Raw genomic sequence first — 24,930 nt, 5'->3', positions numbered from 1 at the left:
CATGCATAGTGATCATAATAACTATACCTCATCCATATACCAGAACCCTTGATAAGGCTTCTCAAGGTGTATTATCTAATTTTCCCATAGTCCCTAAACTGAACAATCTTTGTCTCTTTGTCATCTCACTGTCATTTCTCAAAGAGTAACATACCTGCGATAATATTATTTGGGACTATTTATTATTTATTGTGTACTGCCCCAAAAATGCCATGCTCAGTGACAGTACAGAGCATGTTTGATGCTATTTAAAAACTTGCAACCCTTTTTCAGGCAAAAACATTGATCTTAACACAGCTACTAATCAAGATGGTAGAAGAATAATTAGGGCAGGCACAGCTGATCTGAGGTTACGCAACAAATCAAAGTTATGACTAGAATCCAGAATATATCCTAAAAAAATCACTAACATAATCTCAAAAACTCCCCTATTTCTGCTATGTATGGAGCAAGCAACTGCAATTGGTTATTTTCTTCATAATTGTCTTGCAGTTTCTGTATACCTTTGCAGACAAAAGCATGTCACCTCTGAAGTACTCTCATTCTCTAGCAGGATAAGAAAACAGAGAGGTAGGACATATTTGAACTCAGATTTCCAAGTTCAGCTGCTCCTTATGCTATTTTCAGCCCCATAAACCTTTTCCTTGTCATTTGGAGATGGGTGTTCATGATTACAAAGACAGTGTTTGCTCTGTTTGGAGACAGACCTGTCTGTTGTCCTACCATGCTAAAATGAAAGGCTGAATTCCCCTCTACTGCCAAACAACTTTATAACTTTTTTACCCCAGAGTGTTATATTTGTGCCGTCTGACTTCAACAAGGAATTAAACTGTGAACATTAACAGTGACAACATTTGCATTCTTCTCTCAGGTAGAATGTAAACAGCAGAGCAATGCTGTTTTGGCCAGGAAATGGGGCCAAGCTCTTCTAGGTCTGCTGATTTTCATAATGAAAAGGTTATATGAATGTATAAGTAAATTGTCCTTTCCATTAACACAGCCCTACTCTGCATCTGGAACTATTCATGCTTGTCAAGAAGGAGGAGATGATATCTTAGAAAAGCTGAAATGTCCAAACTTGTAACTCCTTCCCTAAACGTCAATTATTTCCTATTACAACAGGAACAAGGGATGGTGCATTACCAAGCTGAAAGTACACTCTGCTTCTGAATCACTGTGAAGATATTATTAGACAAGTGTCTTTTTTTTTTTTAAGTACATCTTCTGTTAGTTTAAAGCAAATGAAACCCACATGAAAACTTCACTTACTTTTTGAATGTTACATCATATGTTATAATGGCATGTAAATATGGACCTCCATGCTGCATAAAATTGGCATTCCATTGCTTTCTATTTTCCACTTCTTTTGATAAATTCACATAATAACGTGTGCTTCTGATAACCTTCTTGTAATTCCACTGATAAATCAGTCATATAGGAGAGATGAAACTGACTTTTCAAGAGCAGCACATGGCTCCCATAAAATTATTTCAGCTTTAGTAGCACGTCATGGAGAACCAGGGACACAGTGCAGTTTGTATTTTGTAAAAAAAAGACATTAGCACTGACTGCTTGGCTTCCTTCTAATGTGACTTTGTATGTCAGTGAGTAATTCAGTAGTGCAATATAAAGATATCACTACAAAATGCAAACACAGTAGTACTCAAAGTCATGGATAAAAACCAGAGATGCAGTATGCTAGCAGGGTACTAATAAGTTTGGCTCTGCTATCTCAGATAATCCCAAGCCAATTCCAAACCTGTTTCCCTTTTATCTTTTATGTGTGCTACCTTTTCTGATGTTATTGCAGTTTAAAAAAAAAATAAAAATCACTCTTCAGATTATCATTGGACAAATGCCTAGGAAAGTACTATTGATTAATGATGTATTAATCAATTTTATTATAAACACAGACCTCCACTTGGCTGATTGACACTAGCAGCTATTAATGATTAATTTCTGCTTTCATTTACAGTGGCAAGAAAGGGATCCCGTCAATAGGAATGAAGATACTTTATGTCCCTTGACAAAGGAAAATAAGGTCTTTATTTGGTTTATGAAAATATAAAATGTTTTAAATTAAATATTTAAGTAATGAGTCACTTGTGTGCTTTACAACACTGATTTACAGCATACAGAGTCACTTAGCTAGTCCAGTTGGATGTAGAAGGGCAGGTAAAAGATAAAAAGGCTGTTAAAGTAAGAATGTCCAACTCTGTGCATTGCTGTCTTTCTGAAAAATAGGTTAGTCATCTTTGTTTCACTGTGAATGTGTCACCACATAATACTCATTGTAGTCAATAACAGTTCATGCTCAACCTATGCCTTTTATTTCACTTCTGTTTTGAAAAATCTCATATTAAACTAATTCATTTCCCCTTGACCTAAATATTTATTTCAACAATATATATACAACTGATCCCACTATAACCTATTATGTTACAAACTGTTTACAGGCACCATTAAGAAAATCTCTGTGTATAAATAATACCATTAAGAAGCTTTCTATATATCGGATTTAGAAACTTTACTGTGCGGGGCGCATTAGTTTTATTGTTTTATTGTTTTTCATGACAGGTATATATTACTATAGCAATGTAATACATTTTTATCAGAAATGAATGATTGAATGAATGATTGAAAACTGTAGAGATTTAATTTCAGTAGCTGTTTCCTAAACCTTGTGATACTGGTTAGGTCCCAACACCACCAAACAGATCTCGTCCAGAGACAAGTGCCATCTATCGATAAAAGATGTATTGAGTTGAAGAAGCTAGAACAGACCAAAATTGGAACCAGCCTGCCACCTGCTGCTGTGTGGAATTACTTCAACAAACATATTTTCTAGGCCTTGTACTGACCAAGAAACACTCATGTGTGAGCTGGGTCCGACAAAAGCCTGCCTATTCTGCAACAGTGAGCTTTCCCCTGGGCAGTTCCAAAAGTGTTGGTTAACATTAAAATAACAGGATGCTCCGTGCATTTGAAAATAGGCCACGTAATCTAAGCAGCTGTCTTATCTTCTTTCCTGCTGTACTTGGCACTGGTGGGGCTTCACCTCTAATGCTGTGTCCAGTTCTGGGCCCCTCAGTTCAGAAAGGACATTGAGGTGCTGGAGCAGGTCCAGAGAAGGGCAATGAAGCTGGTGAAGGGTCTGGAGGGTAAGTCCTATGAGGGGCGGCTGAGGGAGCTGGGGTTGTTTAGCCTGGAGAAAAGGAGGCTCAGGGATGACTTTACTGCTCTCTATGTCTACCTGAAAGGAGGTTGTAGCCAGGTAGGGATCAGCCTCTTCTTCCAGGTAACAAGTGACAGGACAAGAGGACATAGCTGTGGCAGGGGAGGTTCAGGCTGGACATTAGGAGGAATTTCTTCATGGAAAGGGTTGTTAAACATCGGAATGGACTGCCCAGGGAGATGGTGGAATCACTGTCCCTGGAGGTGTTTAAGGAAAGACTGGATGTAGCACTTAGTTGGTCTAGTTGACATGCTGATGTTCAGTCATAGCTTGGACTCAAATGATCTCAGGGGTCTTTTCCAAACTAACTGATTCCCTGATTCTGTGGTTCTAGTACTTCCAAATCTTGGGGCGGCTAACTTGGGTGTTTGATGGTCTCGTTCAAGTTTCTGCTCCTGGGAAGGGGCCACGAGCTGAAAACTCAGCTCCTGCTAAAAGCAGCTGCCTAGTCCTTGCAATTGCACAGCTAGAGGCTGGCAAGGTCTCAAAGATCTGAATAAAAACATCACCACCAACTACAAAAAAGCTCGAACCCAAAATAAAAATCATATTATTTGTTTAATGTCTCACAGTTTTAGCAGCACAGGTTGATATTTGAGGCTTTGAACAGTGGTCCTTTATCTGTTCTGAGGGGCAGGATATTTAGCACCCGGTGCTTTGGTCACATCCACCAGAGTAAATCTTGGGACTTGGAAACCGCACTCCGGGTCCTAGGGACTGCTCTAAGTAAAGTGTCCCCAGGATTCACTGGGGATGGGGCCAAAACGCCAAGCACATCAATTATAGCAAACAACGCGGTGCAGCCCTCAGCGCACCCCACGCCATGCGGGCAGCAGCACGGAGCGGGAGCCGGCTCTGAGGGATGGATGGGGGTGGCAGAAGGCTCGAACTGAGAGGGGATGGGGAGCACAGCCAGGGTGCGTGAGAGACCGGGTGAGCCCGAGAGGCTGCAACAACCCCACACAAGGAAGACACCCCCCATCGCCCCGGTCACCGCCGGCCGGGAGCCACGCCCGCCGCCGGGCCGGCACGGCTATTGCGCATGCGCCCGCCTGCCGAGGCGCCGGAAGTGGCGTCCCGGTGCCGTTCGGTCTCCCGGGAAGTGGGGGGTGCATTGATCCCGTGCCCAAGTGTGCCCGTATTTTCCTTTGGGAATGTGTCGGAGGCCGGGAGTCTAGCCCCGAGGTACGGGCGGGTGTGGGGAGCCTCCGACAGGGCCTGCGAGGGAGGGTGTTCTGTGGCGGGCGGAGTGCGCTGGATCGCGTGTGGCTCCTTACCCGGGGTCTGCGCGGCACTGCCGCCGCTGCTGCATCGCCCGGCGTGAAACGCTGGGGTACCGTGAAATCCGCTGTTAGGGCCGGAAATGCTTTAGTTGAAGACAGGGCGAGTTAATTGCACGGTTTTGTACAGAACGTTTCCAGTGAGCTGGCTGGGGGTTTGTTCCCCCCGCCTTCCCTTTTCCATTATGTTGTAGATTCATGTGAAGGTTGGAACACTGGTCGCCTGACATGAAAAATGCATATGCTAGATTATGAGTGAGGAGGAAACTATATTCTTGCTTTTTCCCACTGAGTAAATAAAATGTATTGCTGTTACAGTGGTAGTTTAAAATTATTAAAATAGCATTCCTTTCTAATAGATAGTGCTGTTGTTTTTCAAATTATATTTATTATTCCTGTTCTGTGATTCTCTTGTCAGCTTTCCACAAAGCGGTACGTGCTTTTTTTTTTTAATTTTTCTAAATAGCACATGTTAAATTCAGATTTTAAAAATTTGAAAATGTAAATGAAAATCTAAGCATTTTTAAAAGTAATTGAGTGTCTATAGCACCATAAGTCACCATTAGACATGGCTGCAGTGTAAATAGTGAACACTGTGATCACCGGACCCTTAAATGCACAATACATGAACGTCAGAGTCATTTTCATAGGCTAGTGCAGGACTGGCGTGTCTTGCAAGTAATATTTTTTTTCCTCTGGTTTTGAAATAATATTTGACCTGTCTCAGAAAGCATTAATTCAGTTGTTTCCTGGTTTATATTTTTCTGGCTGGTCTTGGCCCTGATGCTGCAAAGCTCTAAAAACAGTTACAGTTTGAAACACAAATAGGCCTGGTGGATATACAAATTTAAACATGTATATTCTTTGCAAAATTATGGCCTTTTTTTATATCCATGGGTGCTTTGCTCCTGATGTGTACTTTGGTTCTGCAAAGAAAAGAAGAATTTATCTAGAAAAGCTTCACAGTGCATCATTCACCCATTGCCCCTCACTCAAAATAAACTATTTTTCTTCAAGTTTTGCTGCTGTCACAGCACATAAAAGTTAATATTGGTTTTAGTCCTTTGAGTTAGGAAACTGAGCTTTCTAACATTTGCAAACCTCCAGAGGAGAGAGATTTGAAATTTAGAAAGTTGAACTGAATTGAAATGTCATTTACAGTTGTTATGAAACACAAAGTACTCACTGGAATTTACCATTGTTTCCACTACAGGGATTCCACTACATTGTCCTAGTTACGGGGGCTGGAACCAGTTTATCACTATGTGGGTATAACCAAAACTGTGTATTTTGCACCCTCTATGTCATTTCTGATGGACTGTTAATAAATGGATTGTTTGCAGCAGCTGCCCAGGGGCACACCTGACACCTCAGGTAACAACATGAACATTTAATTCATATCTGCAACGTAAGAAGAAGCCTACATCCCTAGCTTTATTCTTTCCTGTGCCACTGAGGCCAAAATTGGCTCGTCCTTGCTTCTCGCTACCTCATCTGGTGAGCATGAAACCTAATTATTTTACTTACCTAGGTAACAGTTGTACTTGAGTAGAATTTCTGTACCCAAAATTTTGTCAGACTCTTAACTGTATTTTTTATATTGGTTTTGAAATACGGAGTATGATGTAAAAGACCAGCAGACTTTTTTTTAAACTTTTTGAAAAGTATCATAATTTGCTATGGGAATAACTTAAAAAATAAAAACTTCCTGTGTTTTGTTTGGAAAGTTGATTTCTTTAGACCTAGTTTAGATTAAATTATTTTAATGATTTTTCTCTGCTGCATGTGATGAAAAAATCTTGGAAGATTTAATGTTCTGTAGGGTATATTACTACTATAGAGACATAGGCAGTTAACTTCTATTGGTGTGCAAAAGTACTTGAGTTTAGCATAAAAGGAAAATATTCTTGTAAGTCTTAAGAGAATTACTGTTTCTCCAAAAGGAATCAGTCATGGCTGATGACTCTCAGAGGAATTTTCGCTCAGTGTATTATGAAAAAGTGGGGTTTCGTGGAGTTGAAGAAAAGAAGTCACTGGAAATTCTGTTAAAAGATGACCGTTTGGGCAAGTTGATTTCACTCTTTCCTCTGTTACTTTGGTGATAAGGAGCTGGGTAGGGAGTAATAGAAAATGTTAAGCTGCTGTGCTTAATACTCATTTAAGTTTTTCATGTCTCAGTTATTGCTAGCAGACCTTTGACTTTTGAAGATCTGAAAATCTGTTTTTAAAACTATCAAAGACTTGTCAGTTTGCTTCCTTTTTTTTCTTCTCTCATTCTTTGTGCTGAATAAACTAAAAGTTTTTTAATGAAAGCAATTTTAATCGGAGAACGCATCATTTCATGCTGTTTATCCCATATAACTTCAAAACAATGAAGATTTTGTTATTGCTGTTGGTCCCTGAGGAGTGCCACATCTCTAACAGAACAGAAAGATAAATGTTGTCCCTTTAAAAAAGCCCTTAATTGTTTTGACAGTGGCATGATTTACAAAATACCTATAAAAATGATCCAGTTTCTTCCTGATGAAACTTAAAGTAGTTTTACTGTAGATCAAGCCAATGTATATATTTTTCAAAATTGTTGCAGTTTATAGGGCACATTCTATTCACTACTGAAGTGGTGAAAGATCTTACTGATAATATGTGATGAAAGTGAGAATTTCAATGAGCAGCTGAAGATTTGTCATAGTTGGGTAGATCAGAGACGCAAAATTATTTATATTTAAATTTATAATAATTTTTTTTCTTTATATTTCTCTACAGATATTGAGAAGCTTTGCACATTTAGTCAACGGTTTCCACTCCCATCCATGTATCGTATACTGGTGTGGAAAGTGCTTCTAGGTATGAAATATAACATAGAATGTAGGAAGGTGTATTTTTTTAAAGAGGTAATGACATGGATTATTCTGTACTACCTTGCCTACTGCTGCATATTTAGCCTACTTTTGTATCCACCTTGAATGCACAATGGCAATTATAAAACAATGTTCCATGGATAGTTTTTGAGAACTTTGCTGAAGTGTACCTAGAAAAGTGTGTTTCTGTATTTAACTTTGTAACACTATGCAGTTACAATTATAAAATGGATTTGAAAGGTGGGTTATAGGAAGTCACCAATACCTGATAAGATATTCAGTGCTGTTTCTGAAATAACATACAATTAGGTTGAGGTAAGGCTGTGATTAATTTTAAACTGGGCAAGTTATGGAATGCATGTTTATTCTAAAGAAAAGCTTTGTGTTCCACAAAATCTTGATTTCTTCTGGTTTTGCTTCTGGTTTTGAATTGTATTTGCCATTGAAGAAGTTATGAGGCCAAAGACAAGTTATGGTATCCCCAGAAACCATAAAACCCCATAAATAGATTATATTTTCGTTGAAGTGCTTTAGTCGATGACTAATTCAAAAGTACTAATGGCTTTGCACTAACTGGTCAAGTGTATTGGTTTACTTGTGTCACTTGGAGACAGGAGGGGTTGTGCAAGGCCCAGGAGTTCTGACCCTTACAAGGTACCTGGAGAGTTTGTTTTCCTTAGAGTTGCTGCACATAGAGAAACAGCGACAGGTTGAGTGTGAAGGTACATCGTCGGACTGAATCTGCGGAAGAGAAATGTGATTTACCATACTGTTGGGGGGGGAACCTTGTGCCACTTTTGTAAAGCTTGAGTGTGGCTCCCATGCTCAGTCTTGTGCTAGCAGAGCTGTGCTGGCAGGAAAGGAGCTGAGAGCCAAAATGTTTCATCAGGGAGACCAGCAGCATCAGTCTGCAGATTGGCTTGGAAGCTGCCGTCTTTTACTGCCTGTGAACTATCCCGCATATTCTTTGTCATTTGGCTCTCCAGAGTACATGATACAGATCCCACATATATTTCATATGAAGATTCTTGATGTGTGATTCAGAGTCAGTAAGGTTGGTGATTCCTACCTCAGATTGGTTATTTTCCAAAACAGTTTCTGTCTGGTTTAGGATGTTTATTAATCTTAGGCCGTGTCATAATCTTGAACAATGTTCAAGTAAATATCTTCTTTGTTTCCATATTCCACTACAGTGTCTGAAGTTTGAAATAGTGTATTAGAAAGTTTTAGGTGAGTTTTAAAAATGATTTTTAATTTTTTCTTGGTTTTTTCCCTGCTTCTAATTTTCTACAGTTTAAAAGTTGTGGCTTCATATCCCTGATTATTTGGATTTGTGAGCCTGTTTCTGGCAAAGGTAATAAAGGAACAGTGCACAGAAGGTGCAAGATCTAATTATAAAACTTGGAAGTTCTTGGCATTGATCATTGAACTGACAGAGTAATTCTACTTGATAAAAGCCTTTGCCATAAAAAAGGTGATTGCATCCTGGGCCCTAGTGAAGTAGTCTGCATCCTTTAAAATATTAGTTGTAGGAAATATGGCGTCGAAGGTTTAGACAAGTGACTCAATAAAAGATCCTTCAGCCGAAATTGTAATAGCAAAATATAGTCTGCAAAATTGTGGCTCACTGCAGAGCTAGTGGTCAATCTTTGACTGTTTTAGGTAGATGATCTGTGAATCATATGATAACACAAAACACCTTCTGAGTTAACTGCATGGAAAATTATATTGATTTTTAGAAAGATTTTGTATTTTAAACTCAGAGTGATTCATTTCACGACATGAAGCTGTGTCAGGGGAGGTTTAAGTTAGATATTTGGAAAATTTTGGTTCTTCACCCAGAGGATGGTTGGGCACTGGAACAGGCTCCTCAGGGAAGTGGTCATGGCACCAAGCCTGCCCAGAGTTCAAGAAGCGTTTGAACAGTGCTCTCAGACATGTAATTTTTTGGAGTGGTGCTGTGCAGGGTCCGGAGTTGGACTTGATGCTTGTGGGTCCCTTCCAACTTGAGATATTCTGATTACAAGCATCCATACTGTCATTCTGTATACTTCTTGGGTGAACAGAGGTGAACAAGGACTTCTCTTATGCTGTATCTCAGTGTTAACACTTGTTAGAAAAGCTGGTATTGAAAAGGAATGCAAAATATCTCTCCTTAAGTAATTGGAACGACAGCCCAGTCCATTTCTGGTGGGAAGTGTTACATGTCCTCTAAACAGTGTTAATAGTTTAAGAAAATTTTGCTGACAGGACAGGCTTCCTTATCTCAGACATGTACCAAGACTTGATGCTGTCCCAAGTTGCATGGTATGTCAAGCAGTGTCTCCATTAATTTCCTGTTCAAGTGTGACTCATGGTTTCTGGACATCCCTGTGTTGTTTAAGCTCCTTTTTTTCTGCCTAAGGTTATCTTCTGTATTTGAGGAGAGCAGTTGGCAATATGTATATACAAAGTCATGATGTTGACTCTCTTTTGGCATAACATGAAAAATGTCTTGTTCTGTCCCAGCTTTTGAAATGCAGACAAGTTTGCAGTTGGAAATGAAAAGATAATTTTCTGTCTGATGTGCTTGTTACTAAACTCAGTCATTTCATGGTTTAACACTTGACAGGAATATTTTTTTTTTAAGTGAGAGATAAAAGCAGCAGGTAGCTTGTTTCACACTGATTTTTGAAGAATACTTTGTTCTCATGGGTTTCTGCACTGAGAAATATTCTGCTCCACTAGTGAACTGTTGAGCATCTCTTCTGGAGATGCAGTTTAATTTTGTCTACCTTACTACTTTTATTTCTTTTTAATTTTTTTTTCTCCTAGAAAACTAGAACAAATATTTGTGTTGTGCTAAGAATGTAAAAAATGTTACCTTGCAAAGTGCCTATGTGGTATTCTTAAGTTTTAATCTATAACTGATTCAACCCATGTGATTGATTTTGCTTCTGAATGTTGTTTTAGAGAGATTTAATCTATGATACAGAGAGTAAAGTAATTAATACTGAGTTGTACAGTATCTTTGCATTGGTTAATTGAATCTGTATATTCTCTGTCATCTCAAACAAAGTGTAGAATTTGAGAAAATGAACAGCTAATGTAGATAAAAATCATTCTGCACCCACTTTGTTTTCAAAGTAAGTGGAAGGTGGGCACAAATGCAGAACTATAACTATACTAAAAACTAGATAAGTATAAGCAAGTAACAAGTAAGGTTTCTCTTTACAATTGCTTGTATTTTTTTATTTTAATTATTTTTTTTTTTTAAATTTTTGTCAGGAATTATTCCTCCTCACCATGAATCTCATGCTTTGGTGATGAAGTGCCGAAAGGAGCAGTACTGGGATATACACCATGCTCTTCGTGTAATTCGCTTTATTAATGATTCTACCCCACAGGTGGATGTTTTCCTGCGCATCCATCAACTGGAATCAGGAAAATTGCCTCGAAACTTGGCTTTCGCATTGGTCAGTGAACTGCAAGTCACCTCACAAATGCATGTAGATAGACAAGTAAGGTGAATGGAAAACAGAGAAGTACTAGTACAAAATAAGACATTTTAGTCAAAGTGCTTTTCTCTTTTTCTTCCCCTAAGTACTTATGTAAGATTTTATGCCTTAGAATCCCTTTTGTGTATTTTGCCTGCTAGCTTTCAAGCATTTTGTACTCTAATGCACTTCAGTTTCTTTATAGCACTGAAATGAAAATGACATAATCCTATTGGAGCTCATAGATTCTTACATGTCCTGGAACAAGGATAATTCAGAGCCCGTACAAGCCATGATTTAATGCAAATTGCATCATATATTTAAATTATTTGTTTTTAAATCTAGACTTTAATGTACTGACCTCCTTTTTACGTTAGTCTGAACTAATCAGGGCTTCTGTCAGGTCATGCATGTACTTGTGCAGTTTACAGTGTACTCACAAACGGATCTTGATGCGATGGTAAGCCAGTAGAGAGATGAGAAAAACAATGTGTGGATCTTATGTATAAGCCTCTGTCAAAGAGGATGTGATGAAAGGAACCGCAGGGCTTTCTGCAGTGGATTTTGTCCCTTATTTGCTATTAATTTATTCATCACAAAATTTGACATAAAAACTAAAAAAAAATAAAAAAAGGGAGCTTAAAGTTAATATAGAAAGTTCAGTAATATTTTGATCTGGAGGACTACATACAGCATTCTGTTGTTAAAGGAGGGAGAACATTTTCGTGCCCTTACCATTGTCTAGGAATGTGGCTGTCCTACCCTGCAAGCTTCCTGTAGAGAAATTTCCTTGATCTTGGCCTGTGACCCAGTGGGCGAAAAATTCCTCCCTTCTAGAGCAGTATTGCCTTCTGAGCACATGTTTTGTCAGTGCATCCCAGAGCACTGGCTGCTCTCAGTACTGTGATGGGGTTTCATAGAGGTGGTGTTCAGCAGAGCACTAGTTATTAGTCCTGTAACTTGGATTTGTTTTGCTGCAGAAAGCATTTGTTCTCTTTATGCCAGTCTGCTTTCTGTGCAGTAATGTCCCCTTAAATAAGAGGTTACTGCTTGATAGTAGCTCAGTTTTATTGTGGAGGCAGGGGGAATATAAAGATGATGTTGGATTGATATAAATATTTTGAAATGTTTGAGTACCAGAGAGAAGTCTGGTAAATGTTTTGTGCAATCTGAAAGCAGGCAGTTTAAGTAGGGGTATGTGTGCATTGCAGCAGTCTGTGTGGCAGAGATATATCAGTAGTATTTAAGACTCTCCATGCATCAAACCCTGCGATCCTATAGCTTACTGCTGCTGAGGGTTACAGTACATCAGACTGTGGACACATACCTGGCTTCTTACCCTGCCTCCTAATGTAGTCAGTACTGCCTGTTTAAGGAAGACTCTGAGAAATGAGGCAAATAGAGAGCCATTCCTTGTGCATCTTCCCAGTTTAGACAGTTCTTGAGTCAGCTGTTGGCATGAGATCTAGCTGGTTTTAGCGTTAGTTCGCCTACATCTACCCTGTGTGCAGTCATACCATTACCTGTGGTTTAGGCTGATAATTCTGTTGGGAAAGAATATCCTCATGAGAGAAGGTGATGGTGTGTCCATCACATGCTTCTAGTCGTGGATTGTGGGGAGTAAGATACTCATCACCTGGAAAAGGTATTTGTCTCTGGGAAGCTTATCTCAAACCAAATGATTTTCTGTGTGTTGAAGGCAGGTGCACAGCTCATGGCCGCACTGTTTTCAGTATCTGTAACATCCACAACAGAAGTGCTTGAGGGCCCGTTTGGCCCTTAGCAATCAACAGCATGAAAAAATTCTGCTGCTATGCATATAAATATGTGGTCCACATAAGTGGGATTATCGCTACCTTGTTAGAAGGTAGTATTTTCTCATCTGAGAAAATGTGAAACTTTGAAACAGTTTTTCCCAAGCTCCTATTGTGTGTTTTGGTTTTAAAATTAAAACAAGTCTTATTTGCTCTGCTTTAGTATTTGTCAGCATAGTGCAGCTGCTGCCCGATGTCTTATTTATGAATGTTAGAACAGCTCTTTGTGTACATCGACTTCCATTTATTCTCCCAAATAGCAGAGAAAAGGAATATAAGAATAATTTAAATCAGAATAGTCCAATACTTCTGTGTAGTTCACTTTTTTTTGGCTTTGTTTTCCAGGAACCTGAAGATGAAGTGTTTCTTGTTATTGCTAAAGCAATGGAGGAAATGGTGGAGGATCCTGTAGAATGCTATTGGCTTGTCAGTTGCTTTGTGAATCAGCTGAACAGCAAGCACAAAGATTCGTTACAACAACTGGTAAGGAAAAAACACTTTTTTTTTTTTTCCTTTTGTGGGGGGAGGCAGTTGTGGAAAGCATTAATACATGGAGACAACCGGAGCGTCAGAGGTGACACCCTTGGGTTCTGTTCCACCAGCTGTTTTGAGAAAATGGGAGGAATGCCTTTTGGGTTTTGATTGTGCTGTCCTGCACAGTTGGTTTTGTTTGCTGCATGATGATTTTCAGTTACATCTTATTTTCTTTTTAGCTTGCTTGAAGGTTGCATTGTATCTAGTTGAATTATATTTTCTTTTTAGGTTGTCTAAAGGTTGCTTGTATCTGTGTGATTTATATTTCTCATAAATCGGTCACTTAAGAATTTTTTTTATTTTAAACAATTAAATTTAAATTACAGAGTTAAGAACATCTTGATGTACGTCTGCTACTTTTTAGGCTGCATCTCTAGCATCCATGTGCTGCTCATTGTATGATAGACAAAGCACAATTGTCTTTGCTTTTTAAATGAACCGGAGTACTACGTTTTCAGAAAAACAGTATGTTGAAAATTAAGTTATAATAAAAAGTGGAATAGTTTTCTTTTAGCACTGATCATTTAAGCGCTGTCATAGAATGTTAGTTTTGAATTTCTGTCTTACTGATTTATAAAATTAAAATTTGATTGTAAAGAAAATGCGTACTTATCAAAATCACAAAAGTTTTTGTAATTCTTCAAATAGCCTTAACAGATAAAAGCTCTTTAGTTAACAGTATCCACTGAGGTGGCACCTGTGCACTGGCAAGCACCGAATGAAAATTTGTTTTGCAGAAAATGATGCCTGCCCTTTGTTTGTTAGTCTTTTGGAACAAGAAATAATTTTTAAACCTACCTCCTGTTTCTGGGGGTGATACATTAAACTATACAGATTTCTTTAATTCCTTTCAAAGGAAAAAGGAGTATTTTTAAAGAAAGTGTGTACTCTCACTACATAAAGAGTGCTAAGTGTCTCCCTCCCTAATTTTTTTTTTGTAATATAAACAATTACCAAGTACCAAGTACCAAGACTCTGCAGGTGAGAATATGGAAAAAGGATGTGTTTTCTCCCTTTGACAGCTGAAGTCATTAGCTGTTTACTTAATTATGACAAAAAACATAAAGGTACTCCTGAATTTATGAAAATGTGTATTGTGTTACATTAAAATTTAAACAAGATGAGAAAATTATCCACATGTTTATCCTTCTAAATACTTTGGGTTTTTAAGCAATAAATCAATGTCCAGCTTTTAATGGGTTGCACAGAGATTTACTCTCAGAATTGATTTTCTGGGTTTTGCTGTATTGTGTGTAGATTTTTTTTTATGTGTGCTAAGGCGATTAGGTTTGAGGTGAATGAAACTCAATTTTACTTGTGGAGGTAACAGTAATTAGTGGATGTTTAATCTCTGCATTGCCTTAAGCTCTGAAACACCTCCTTGCATTAGGGAATACTGCATATATTGGAAGTTCTGCTAGTGGTCAGCAATTTAAGGAAGCTGAGTTTGTTTATTTAGTTAAGTACTTAATTAGTTAATTGCAAAAGTCAGCAACACTCATATTTTGGAACAGTTAAAACAGTGCGAGTTCATTATTTTAAGATGTTGTTTTATGCCAATTGAATTTCTAAGACATTCCATGTCTTACGGTGTGCATTAACTATGAAGGTTTTCTGATGTGAGTGACCTAAAATTTTCCAATTCTTTCTCAGCCAAAAGTTCTGGAGCAGTATTTGAACATTGAAGATAACAGACTCCTGATGCATCTGAAAGCATGTGCTGCAATGAGCAAGCTCCCTTATGATCTTTGGTTTAAAAAGTGTTTTGCAGGATGTTTACCTGAGTCCAGTTTACAGAGGCAAGTTCTCTTCTTTTCAATTTGTAACTTCATAGTACTTTTAGCTTTTTGTCGTCAGTAGCACGCAAAGAGCCTTCTGTACTTTATCTGTAAGATTATGGTGTTAACTTTACTGCTGAACTTTACTGATGCAGGATAATCAATCTGTGTGATCATTTCACCCATTGAAATTAAAAAAGAATGGAGTTAAGTATACCAGCTGATTCTGTTAGACACTCCTGGGATTTAAAACTCAAAGTCCTGTCTTAGTGATAGATGGCCGAATGGTAGTCGTTTTCAGGTTTTTTAACCAAATTAATTTCGTAGGGAGTGACTGTAACATCATCATCATTAGATGAAAAAGATTTTGGGAATGTGTAGTAATTTTGGCTGGGATAGAGTTAAATTTCTTCAGAGTAGCTCATATAGGGCTATGTTTTGCATTTGTGCCGAAAACAGTGTTGATAACACAGGGATGTTTTAGTTACTTCTGAGTGGCACTAACACAGCATCATTCTGCTCACCAGCAAGGAGGCTGGGGCTGCTTAAGGAGCTAGGAGGGGGACACAGCCAGGACAGCTGACCCCAGCTGACCTCAGGGATATCCCATTCCGTATGGAGTCATGCTCAGCAATAAAGCTGGGGTGAAAATTGGCGGAGGAGAGTGCTCCCTTGGGGACTTGCTGCCTGTTGATCGGTTGGTGGTGGGCAGCTGTTTCCATTTGCATCACTCGTCTCAAGTTTTGTTTTCCTCTCTCTGTTATTTTTTTCTTCTCTTCCTTACAGTTTTTTGAAATTATTATTTCTTTTAAATTATGAAACTCTTTTTTTCTCAACCCAGAAGTTTGTTTCTTACTTCTACCCTTCCTATTCTTCTCCCATCCCAATGGCAGGAGTAGTGACTGAGTTGGCTGTGTGATGCTCAGTTGCTGGCTGGGGTTAAACCATGACAACGTTTGTTTTAAAAAGTCCTAGGGCAGGTTGAGTATTACAAAGTTAATGAAATAATGGATTGCATCAGGATTCTACAGCTAGAAATAGGTTGTTGAGCTTTTAATAGGGCAGAATTCTTGTGCATAGCATTTCACTGAAGGGCTTTTGAAACGAAACCTGTATTATTTCTCTAGTTCTGGTGCCTGAGAATTCTTGGAAAGCAGGAAATTCAAGCTGGATGTAGAGAAACACATCCTTTCTGCATTAATAAGAGTTGCTAATAGCTGAACAGGATGTGGCACAAAAAAACCAATGGTTTCATCTTCAGCAGCCTGAAAACTGAGGAGTAAGAAGGTTCAAGGGAATTTTTATTTCAAGGAAATCAATTCCAGGGCTTCAGTTAGTATAGGAACCTACTGTGGAAACGAAATGCTTTGTAAATTGCTCTGTATAAAATGCTTTAATGGTGATAAAGTTGGTCATAATCTAAATAGTGAATGCAATGTTGTTTGTTTATCTGGAACTTCATGTTTCATGAAGAAGAGTGAGAAATGGCTGCTTTTAAAAATTTTACTGGCCCTTATAAAAACAAAGTTTTAGAGAACAAGCTGTAGGATTAGAAATCATGCTCTCTGGTCTTGGTGAACCATGGCCCTTGAGGTTCTGGATGTTTTACTGTTGGCAAGGAATATGTTTGAGAGAAAAAAACATTTTGAACCTTTAGGTGCAGCACTGTAATTGTTACATGCCAGGTTCTTCTCATTAAGCACCTACAAGTCCCCAAAAAAGTCATCTCTCTGTACTGGTTGTGTGTGATGTGATGGTGGAAAGCTTTTACTCCTGTTACGGCTACAGAAATTATTTAAGTACACAGTGTGTTTGTTACAGCCTTAAAAGCAATTGATCACCTATGGTTTACCTACATCTCTTTCACATTTGCTTTTTTAGGTTATTTTCAGCAGGTAATGATTGCTCTTGTTTTATTGTGCTTTCTCTTTGTGCAACTTGATGCCTTAAAATGTAAACTAACATCAGTCAGAAGTGACTGCCCTAGCTAGGACTTGTCAGTCTCTTCAGACCTTCTTTTCCATAGGCTTTTGTGATCTGAAATGGCCTTGGCAATCTACTGTGTGTGAAACCTCTTTGCATGTCTCCTAGGAAATATTTTTATTTAGAGCTTATGTGATTCAATTTTGCTACTTAGTCTTATGGCTGAGAACTGTTGCTGAAAGAGGAATTTGCATCAGAGCAGTTTTGCTTTTGGAAGAAGAAGAGTTTTTTAAAATTTCTGTTGAAAATAGAACATTTTATGGAGCTCTGTAATCTTGATAGTGTAAAAGAAAAAATCTAGATGAAGAATTTTGATTTCATATTTCATCTTGTCAGGACCTTTAGTTTCAAACTTCTACCATTTTGAATCAGTTTATTTATGTAAAATATTTTGTCTAGTCAGTGTGCATGTTTAGCATTCATATATGCTGTTTGACCTTACTGAAATAGAATATTTTGATTACCTGGAATTTTTTTAATACTTCCCCCACCTCCTCCCATGGAAAAGGTCAAAATATTGGCTTTCAGTATCAGTATGGAGTAAAAACAAATTTTCATGTTGATACTTCTAAAGGCAGAGCAATCCCTTTTGCCAACAGTTCTTGTGGGAACATGATACAAGTGCACTTTTTCTTTTTTAGGTTTCTGAATTATTCAGTTGTAATCATAATGACCTTATTCACTAAGGAAATAACATACTTCATGGGTAGCATGTGACAAATGAACTTAATTAATGCTTGGAGATTCGCTTTGGATTAGAATCTAGAAGCCTGAATGCTTATCTGAAATGTATCCAAGTGGCAGTGTTGGAACTGCTGAGATTTGAAAGCAGGACTCCAGTTCTCCTGTGAATTTTACTTACTTTTTTGTCAAGTGAGAGATGATGTGAACACAGTCTTTTGTGATTTAATTTATCTTATGATTTAGCACTGTATTTCTTGAAGAGGTTGATTGCTTTCTATAAATTGTAGTCTTCTCTGCCAGGCAGCTAAATCTAGATTTCATGGTTTTCTTTCTTTTTTTTTTTTTTCTCTGAGGTGTACAAGGCTTGTATATGCTGTGCAGAAATTTTTTCTGATAGTGGTGGGATGACTTTGCACAATACCAACTTAAACTTCTGGTGGGCATTGCCATTCAATAGAAATACTCTTTTATAGCACACTTCCAGTCACACCATAGGTAAAATTTATGCATCAGTTTAATTGAAATGGGCTTGGAAAATGTATATAGACAGATTTCAGGTAGAAACATTTCCTTTGAGCTTATGCAGTGTCTTTGTGTGCCCTAATACACTCGACATATTATTCAGCAAGCTTCTTAAAACTTCTTAAAGGTGCCATATTGATAAAAGAGAGGAGCAAACTGGCCATTTCAAAGAATCTCTGTCCCATCTGGAATACAGACAGGGTGCTTTCTGGAATATGAACCAGCCTGTAGCACAGGTTTAAGAGGGACAGAAAGGTGTACTTGTCTCTGAAACAGGGAGAGAACTGGATCACGCCATTGTTTTCATACTCATCATTACCCTGTTTGCTTGATTTCTGCAGCAGCATATCTGGTCATCTGTTTGGGAAGCCATGCCTGGAAAGCTTTCCAATGGTGCTGTGTTGGCCCTCAGCTAGAAATCCCTGCTCTTAGAGCTTGGTGTTCCATTTGTGGCTTCAGCTCTACAGGCAAAATGGCATGTTGGCTGCCAGTTTAATCCAGCACTATCATCCCAGATGATCCAGCCACAACAGTAGTGGTGCAGCTTTGCAGTTGTAATTGTGAATGAGCCAGGCATTTTTTTATGGCCTAATGGTGCCAATCATGTAACATGCCCCTGAGTAATGTTGTTTGTATTCTGCACTGAAGGCTTGGCATTAGCAGGGTGGTGTTAGGTTATTAGTCTCTGGCAACTCGGTAGTGGCAAAGTATTCGGTCATTCTCCTGAAATTTATGACTTTCCAGCTGACACTGCCTCATGTATTAATATATGGCTTCTGTAGTTTTACATCTGTGATCTCCATGTCCTGCATAATTTACATCTAGTTGTAAAAATGTAAGTAATTAGTTAGTAGAAACAACAGAAATATGATGAAAAATGCCTTAAATTTACTATGGAGTGGGAGGGCATAAAAATGTGCATGTGGGCTACTACTGTGGAAAAACTTAATTTGGTTTGCCTTTGCCTAAGTAACTGAGCTGCTTCTCAGCTCTGTAGATGGGTGGGCACAAGATCATGACGTGACATCAGGATGAGATTTGTGTGAGCCTCATCACGTCCTTCCATGCCCGGTTACCATTAGAAGGACACCCAGAAGTACAGGCAGAGGAGAAAGCATTGGCTCTTTTTAGATATTTCTGGCCTGAACAACTGGAGGACCAGAACCAGGGAAAAAGGCTAAGTGTGTTTACTGTGCAGCCTAGGGGAAAAACTGTGAGATTAATGGTAATATTTCAGAAAAAGAGAGAGCAGCAATGCTGTGATGCTTCTTGTGTCCTACTGCACTGCAGCTGTGTAGCAACCTCAGAAGCTGCCTGGAGAATGTCGTCCGTTCACACATAGGTGCACACAGAGTAAGTGGTATCTTGTCTATGGAAAAAGCTCAGTGAAAAGTAAATGGTTTTATTTGCATAATCCTGGGCATGCTCTTTGCTTTAAGTGCTTCCTGTTTCTTCTTATTTTTCCTTGTGGTTGTCACTACTGTTTCACTGTTAGACAAATACCTACAAGAGTGCTCCTGTAGTTAGTCGAATGGTTATATTTCATAGAGGAAGACAGCCACACAAACAGGGAATTTAGCATATACCTTCTTTTTCAGCATTTCTGAGTAGGGCTATAGGCACAGTGGCATGATGTTTCTGTTCTACTATTAATCTGCTGTGGGTCTTTTCCATTTTTGACACAGTTTATGTTGTTGTTCTTGGCTCTGCTGGTACAGAGAAGGTGCTGACTCTTGACACAGTGTTGCTGGTGGCATTGCATTGAGAGTAACAATAGCTGGAAATGTTAAAGGGAAAAATATTGCAGCAGACCAGCTGGTTAGTGGTGACATCTCACCCACTTCTCTATGCACCATCTTCCAAAATTTGTGAAGACACTGGTGATTTAGGTACTGCATCCGTTTTGCCATTGTTAAAAGATTTGTTCTGGAATCAGACTAAAGAATGCAGGAAAACAATAGAGTGTTTTCTGAGCATAGCATGTAACCTAATGCAGTTATGGAGACTAAAGTCAGGAGAGTTGGAAGCAAAATAATGAAAGGAGACTAGGTGTTTTATACTAGGATTAGTAAGTTTGTTTTTGAATTAACATGTGCTTTAATATTAACTTTAAAAATTATTTCCTGTTTTTGAGGTTTGCTGCTCTTTGTAATTGTCATTCATAACTACATAATTCTGATGCGCACAAAACACATGGGGAAGCTGTTCTTGGGTTCTAAACAGATGTGTTTGGTAAGGAAAATGCTTTAGAAATAAACAGGGATGACTTGTACAGTATGGAACAGGGCTGTCGTCTCAGTTTTCTCATAGCCTTGCTCAAAGCTCCTAGACCTGACTTCAACATCAGTGTAATATTTACAGTGATAAATTGTCCTGGGATTCTCAAACTGCAAAGGAAGGAGTAAGATTTTGATCTTGGATTATGTGTTATTCCTCTCAATATGGGAATTATGCTCAGTTTTTTGTCATAACAAGACAGGGAATTAAAACTAAATTGCAAAGGGGAAGGCTGTGCCTTTTCCCCTCCCCATCTGTCCATGTGGGGGTTTTGTTTCCTTCTTTTTTAAGAGTAGTCCTGAGGATTTAACATAGTCTTTTCCTCCTTTCTTCATTGTAAGTTAAAATCTAGTCTAAATTCTTTGATGAATGGAGAGGTGGTGAAAATAGTGTCAAAAATTTATTTGAATAGGAGGTTAAGAAACTGATAAAGAGTTGACTTGAGTCGCAGTGTGAAAAATAAGCACTGTGTAGCAGCAGCAAGCCTTCCAGCAAGTTATAAAGCTTTTCACCAGAAAGCCACAGAAAGTTTGAGGTTGGCAGGGACCTGTGGAGGGCACTGGTCCAACCAGTCCCTCTGCTCAGGCAGGCCTGCCTAGAGCCAATTGCCCAGTATCATGTCCAGACAGCTTTTGAATGTCTCCAAGGAGAGAGACAGCTTCTCCTATCTGGGCAACCTATGCCAGTGCTTGGTCACCCTCACAGTTGAAAAAGTGTTTCCTGATGTTCAGAGGGAACCTCCTGTGTTTCAGTTTGTGCCTGTTCCCTCAGATCCCTTCACCGGGCACAACTGGAAAGAGCCTGGCTCCATCCTTTTTGCACTCTCCCTTCAGGTAATTATGTACATTGATGAGATTCCCCAGATCCTTCTCTTTTTCAGGCTGAGCAGTCCCAGCTATCTCAGCCTTTCCTCACAGGAGAGGTGCTGCAGTCCCTTCATCATCTTAATGGCTCTTGGCTTGGCTCTCACTGTTTAAAAGTGTGATACCTACACTTCAATTCAGCTGTCAAAGTTCATATTGTGCCTGCATTGTACTCTGCTGGCACTCTGGGCTGAAGGGCAACTTTGTCTAGGAGAGGTCATACAAAAATCGAGTTGCCTTTGGAAGAAGCAGATCCACAGATCCAGATTTATAGGTGGGCTGCAGAAGATGTTTTTCAATTAGTGTGACTGTATTCAGAAATTACAGAGGATGGTATGTGATCTTTGTCCCCCATGATTTTATTTGGAAGGAGAAGTACTTTGAACAAGTGCCCAGAAGGAGCAAGATCTGTAATCCTCAGAAAGTCTTTCTGACACAGCTCTTAAAATTCAAGAACTAAAAATAATGCAAGCCCATAAAAGCTGCCATCTGACAGATGGTTTCACACTGGTTTTGGATAATCTTTTGTCGCGAGTATGTTGAGCTGGGCCTGAGAGAGAGCTGCTGGATGAAGGATGATTTCAAATTGTTGGTAGTTTTGGTAGTAAGGATCCATTTTAGTATTCATCCAGGTTCTGTTACTGAAGTACATGCAACCTTTGGAGCCCTGCCCTTTAGGTTTTCCTACAACTGAGGTCCAGATACAGCTTCATACAAGTGGTAGAAGTGCTTAGGTAATTCTGAGAGGGTCTGCGCAGTGGGATGGATTGGAAGACTTAATAGTTGTTCCTTGTGCCTGATTTAAACATAGTGGATTACATCCTGTAGATAGGTCATATTTGCATCATATACAGCAATGACCTGGAATATTTAGCTGCTTAAGATGTAGTAGTTCAGTATTACATCCCTTTGAATTTTCAACTACTTAACTGTTTGAAAGAGTATATTAGGCATGCTAATGAAGTTAATTTCTTCTTTTTTGCACTAGGAAAAATTCTAACCTTTACCCTACACGGTAGAGTAGTTGTTACAGTTCAGGCTATTAAAACAAGATTTGCTTTTTGTACTTGAGCTTGTAAACAGTTCAATTTCTAAACAGCAACACACCATATCAGTACATACCAATTACTGCTTGCCATCCCTCTGCTCTGAACAGATTTAGGACTTGATAAAATGTCTTTTATTTACCCTAACCCAAATAATTCAATACATTGCTGTTACTCAGAAAAATAATCTGGGAAGAGGTGATTGTACGAAGGCTGTTCCAGCAGATAAATAAGCAGATAAGCACTGCAATAATGTTTAGTGATTCGTTTTCATTTTCTTGTAGGGTTTGGGACAAAGTTATTAGTGGGTCCTGCAAGATTCTCGTTTTTGTTGCTTTGGAGATATTATTAACCTTTAAAATGAAGATAATAGCGCTAAATACTGCAGAAAAGATCACACAGTTTTTGGAAAATGTAAGTACTCTATTGTGCTTTTATAAAAGTGTGTTTCAGCCTTAGTCATTTGCCTGTTGCAGATGTACCATTGATATTATTACAGATGTACCATGAGATATTATTACAGTCCTTCCTGAGAATAGTGGAGTAGTACAAAAGTGAAGGAAAAATGCACAGAAATGAGAATAATGATTTTTTTCTATGAGGAAGTAAGGCTTTCATAGACTGAAGTTATTTTTAGGCTTGGGGAATGTATTATCTACGTTTGTACAGAACTGACAATATTCCCTGTGATACTAAAGGGTTTTTCTGTGAAAGTAAGTGCAGGTGAGGTTAGGTTAATTTTTCTGGAAGCTCCTTAGAGGGGTTGGTTTCTGGCTGCTTTTTTTCTTTGCTTCTTGCCTGAGTGGGTCTACAGACTCAAGGTGTGTTTTCTGTTGATGTGAGGACAGGGTCATGAACCTGACCCTGAACTTTCCTGACCTTGAATAGTAATGAGCATCACAGCAGGGCTGTAGGGTTCCAGTGTAACCCAGGTTAATTAGATGAGATATGTTTGTGGTCATGGATAGCCAGTGTGAGTTCTGCCTGCTGTCAACTCGGGGATGTGTGAAGTGTGAGATGTCTGGGTGGTAACCTTACCATTTTGTAAATAAAAGCTTTTTGTCCAAAACCTGGAGGTAACATGGTGTGTGTAGGACTGAGGGGTGGTGGGATGGTGGGGTGGGAAGGTGGGATTCTAGTTTTGTTTTCTTTTTTCTAAAGAGAGAAAATATGAACTGGAAATTCAAAATCTTTATTTTAAACAAAACAGTCCAAATGAAGTACTCTGACAAGGCATCTTGCCCTGATCTTTTGTAGATTCCTCAAGACAACACTGATGCCATTGTCAGCAAAGCTGTTGATCTGTGGCGCACACACTGTGGGACTCCAGCACACTCAGTCTGAGAACTCTCTTTGCTTGTGACAGCTTGGGAAAAAAAAAGACATTTGAAAAGACATTATACCACTCTTGCCCCATCCTAGTGTGATGTTCTTCATTAACCTATGTAAAAATGCTATTAAAGCATAGAGACCAATTGGCAGAGACTGAAAAGGTTAATGATTTGCGCATTCTAGAATCTCCAGGGGACTTGCAGGCTGGGAAAAGGCCGCTGCTCACCCAGCAGGGCCCATCTCCCCACCAGTGCTGCTGAGGGGTCCAGTCCTGAAAAGGCAGGAAGTGCCATATCTGCCATGCCCTTCTCATGAACTCTGCCTGTCTGGCCTGGGCTGTCAGAGATGTTGGAGGCTTGTGGCACGCCCGTCAAAGCCCATCCCCGCACCAATCCTGAAAGGTGGGAAAAACCCTTTTACCATGCCCCTCACAGGAGCTCTGCGCACGCTCAGGAGACGCTGGAGGCTCGTGGCACAGCCCATGACGCTATTCTGTGGTAAAACTCCCCGCCTCGGGGCGGTACAAGGTGTTCTGGAAGTATATAATAACTCATAACTTCTTTGAGTGTGTGGGCCTTCCTCCCCCACCCCCAGTGGATCAAGACCACCACTTCAACTAATAGATGTGGAAACCACAACTACCAAGTTTCATCGCTGGACCCTGTGTGCATTGACTGTATATATCTTTCCACCTTTATCCTTTCTTTCCCCTTCTCTCTCTTTCTCTCCCTTATGCATTTCCTTAAGTGTTATCTTAATGATTGCTGTATTGCTATAGATGATAGATATAGATGGTAACACCCAAAATGGCACCATACCTGTTTACCTTTGAAACAAATTATTCTAAAATAAACCCTACATATATATGTTTTCAAACACCAGTTATTCAGTGTCGTTTTCACTCTAATCCACCCCAAGGGATTTATTAATAAGAACCTGGGTAAACACCCCCCCCTCCTTTCTGGGGTGGGTCACAACACCAATATGTAAATATTTTTCAATAAATACTGGTGGAATGAAGATATCTAGCGGTGGTGTGATCATGTCCAAAGTGTTTGTTGGTCAGCCAGCTATAGTATTTTGACTGTGCAGCGTGCTCTGTTGCTCATGAAGAAGTAAATCTAACTCTTGAAGCAGTAAATCTAACTCCTGAAGCAAGGTAAATAGACTTACTTGTAATTTAAAAATGTTTCTGTATGCCAGCTTATACTTGACATAACTAGTTATTATTTGGAGGTGTTTGTAAGG

General features: G+C 39.1%; 1 protein-coding gene across 7 annotated transcripts; it reads left to right on the top strand.

Moving 5' to 3' along the window:
• Positions 1–4,302: 4,302 nt before the first annotated feature.
• On the top strand, positions 4,303–24,702 carry TBC1D7 (TBC1 domain family member 7). Of its 7 annotated transcripts, none has more exons than XM_017808621.1 (10): positions 4,303–4,420; positions 5,729–5,780; positions 5,862–6,012; positions 6,459–6,579; positions 7,279–7,359; positions 10,641–10,873; positions 13,009–13,146; positions 14,851–14,996; positions 22,635–22,764; positions 23,608–24,702. In XM_017808621.1, exons 4-10 carry the CDS (start codon positions 6,468–6,470, stop codon positions 23,692–23,694), a joined length of 927 nt encoding a protein of 308 aa, XP_017664110.1. In that variant the 5' UTR covers positions 4,303–4,420; positions 5,729–5,780; positions 5,862–6,012; positions 6,459–6,467; the 3' UTR covers positions 23,695–24,702. The 7 variants fall into 7 exon arrangements, with proteins under 7 accessions (XP_017664110.1, XP_017664111.1, XP_017664109.1 ...); XM_017808622.1 differs by having other exon boundaries at positions 5,859–6,012; XM_017808620.1 differs by having other exon boundaries at positions 5,729–5,889; positions 5,973–6,012.
• The last annotated feature ends 228 nt before the right edge of the window (positions 24,703–24,930 follow it).

The sequence above is a fragment of the Lepidothrix coronata genome, unplaced genomic scaffold (genome assembly GCF_001604755.1).
Source record: "Lepidothrix coronata isolate B3197 unplaced genomic scaffold, Lepidothrix_coronata-1.0 Scaffold23, whole genome shotgun sequence".
NCBI classification, from domain to species: Eukaryota; Metazoa; Chordata; class Aves; order Passeriformes; family Pipridae; genus Lepidothrix; species Lepidothrix coronata.
Note: the sequence above shows the minus strand (reverse complement) of the source record. Positions and strands in the feature narration are given on the sequence as shown.

Bases quoted from the DNA above. Each gene is read 5' to 3' on its own strand.
- TBC1D7 (XM_017808619.1), top strand. From the start codon at position 6,468: ATGGCTGATGACTCTCAGAGGAATTTTCGCTCAGTGTATTATGAAAAA. The intron at 10,874-13,008 runs GTAAGGTGAATG...TTTGTTTTCCAG, and splicing joins AAATGCATGTAGATAGACAA to GAACCTGAAGATGAAGTGTT. The intron at 22,765-23,607 runs GTAAGTACTCTA...GATCTTTTGTAG, and splicing joins TCACACAGTTTTTGGAAAAT to ATTCCTCAAGACAACACTGA.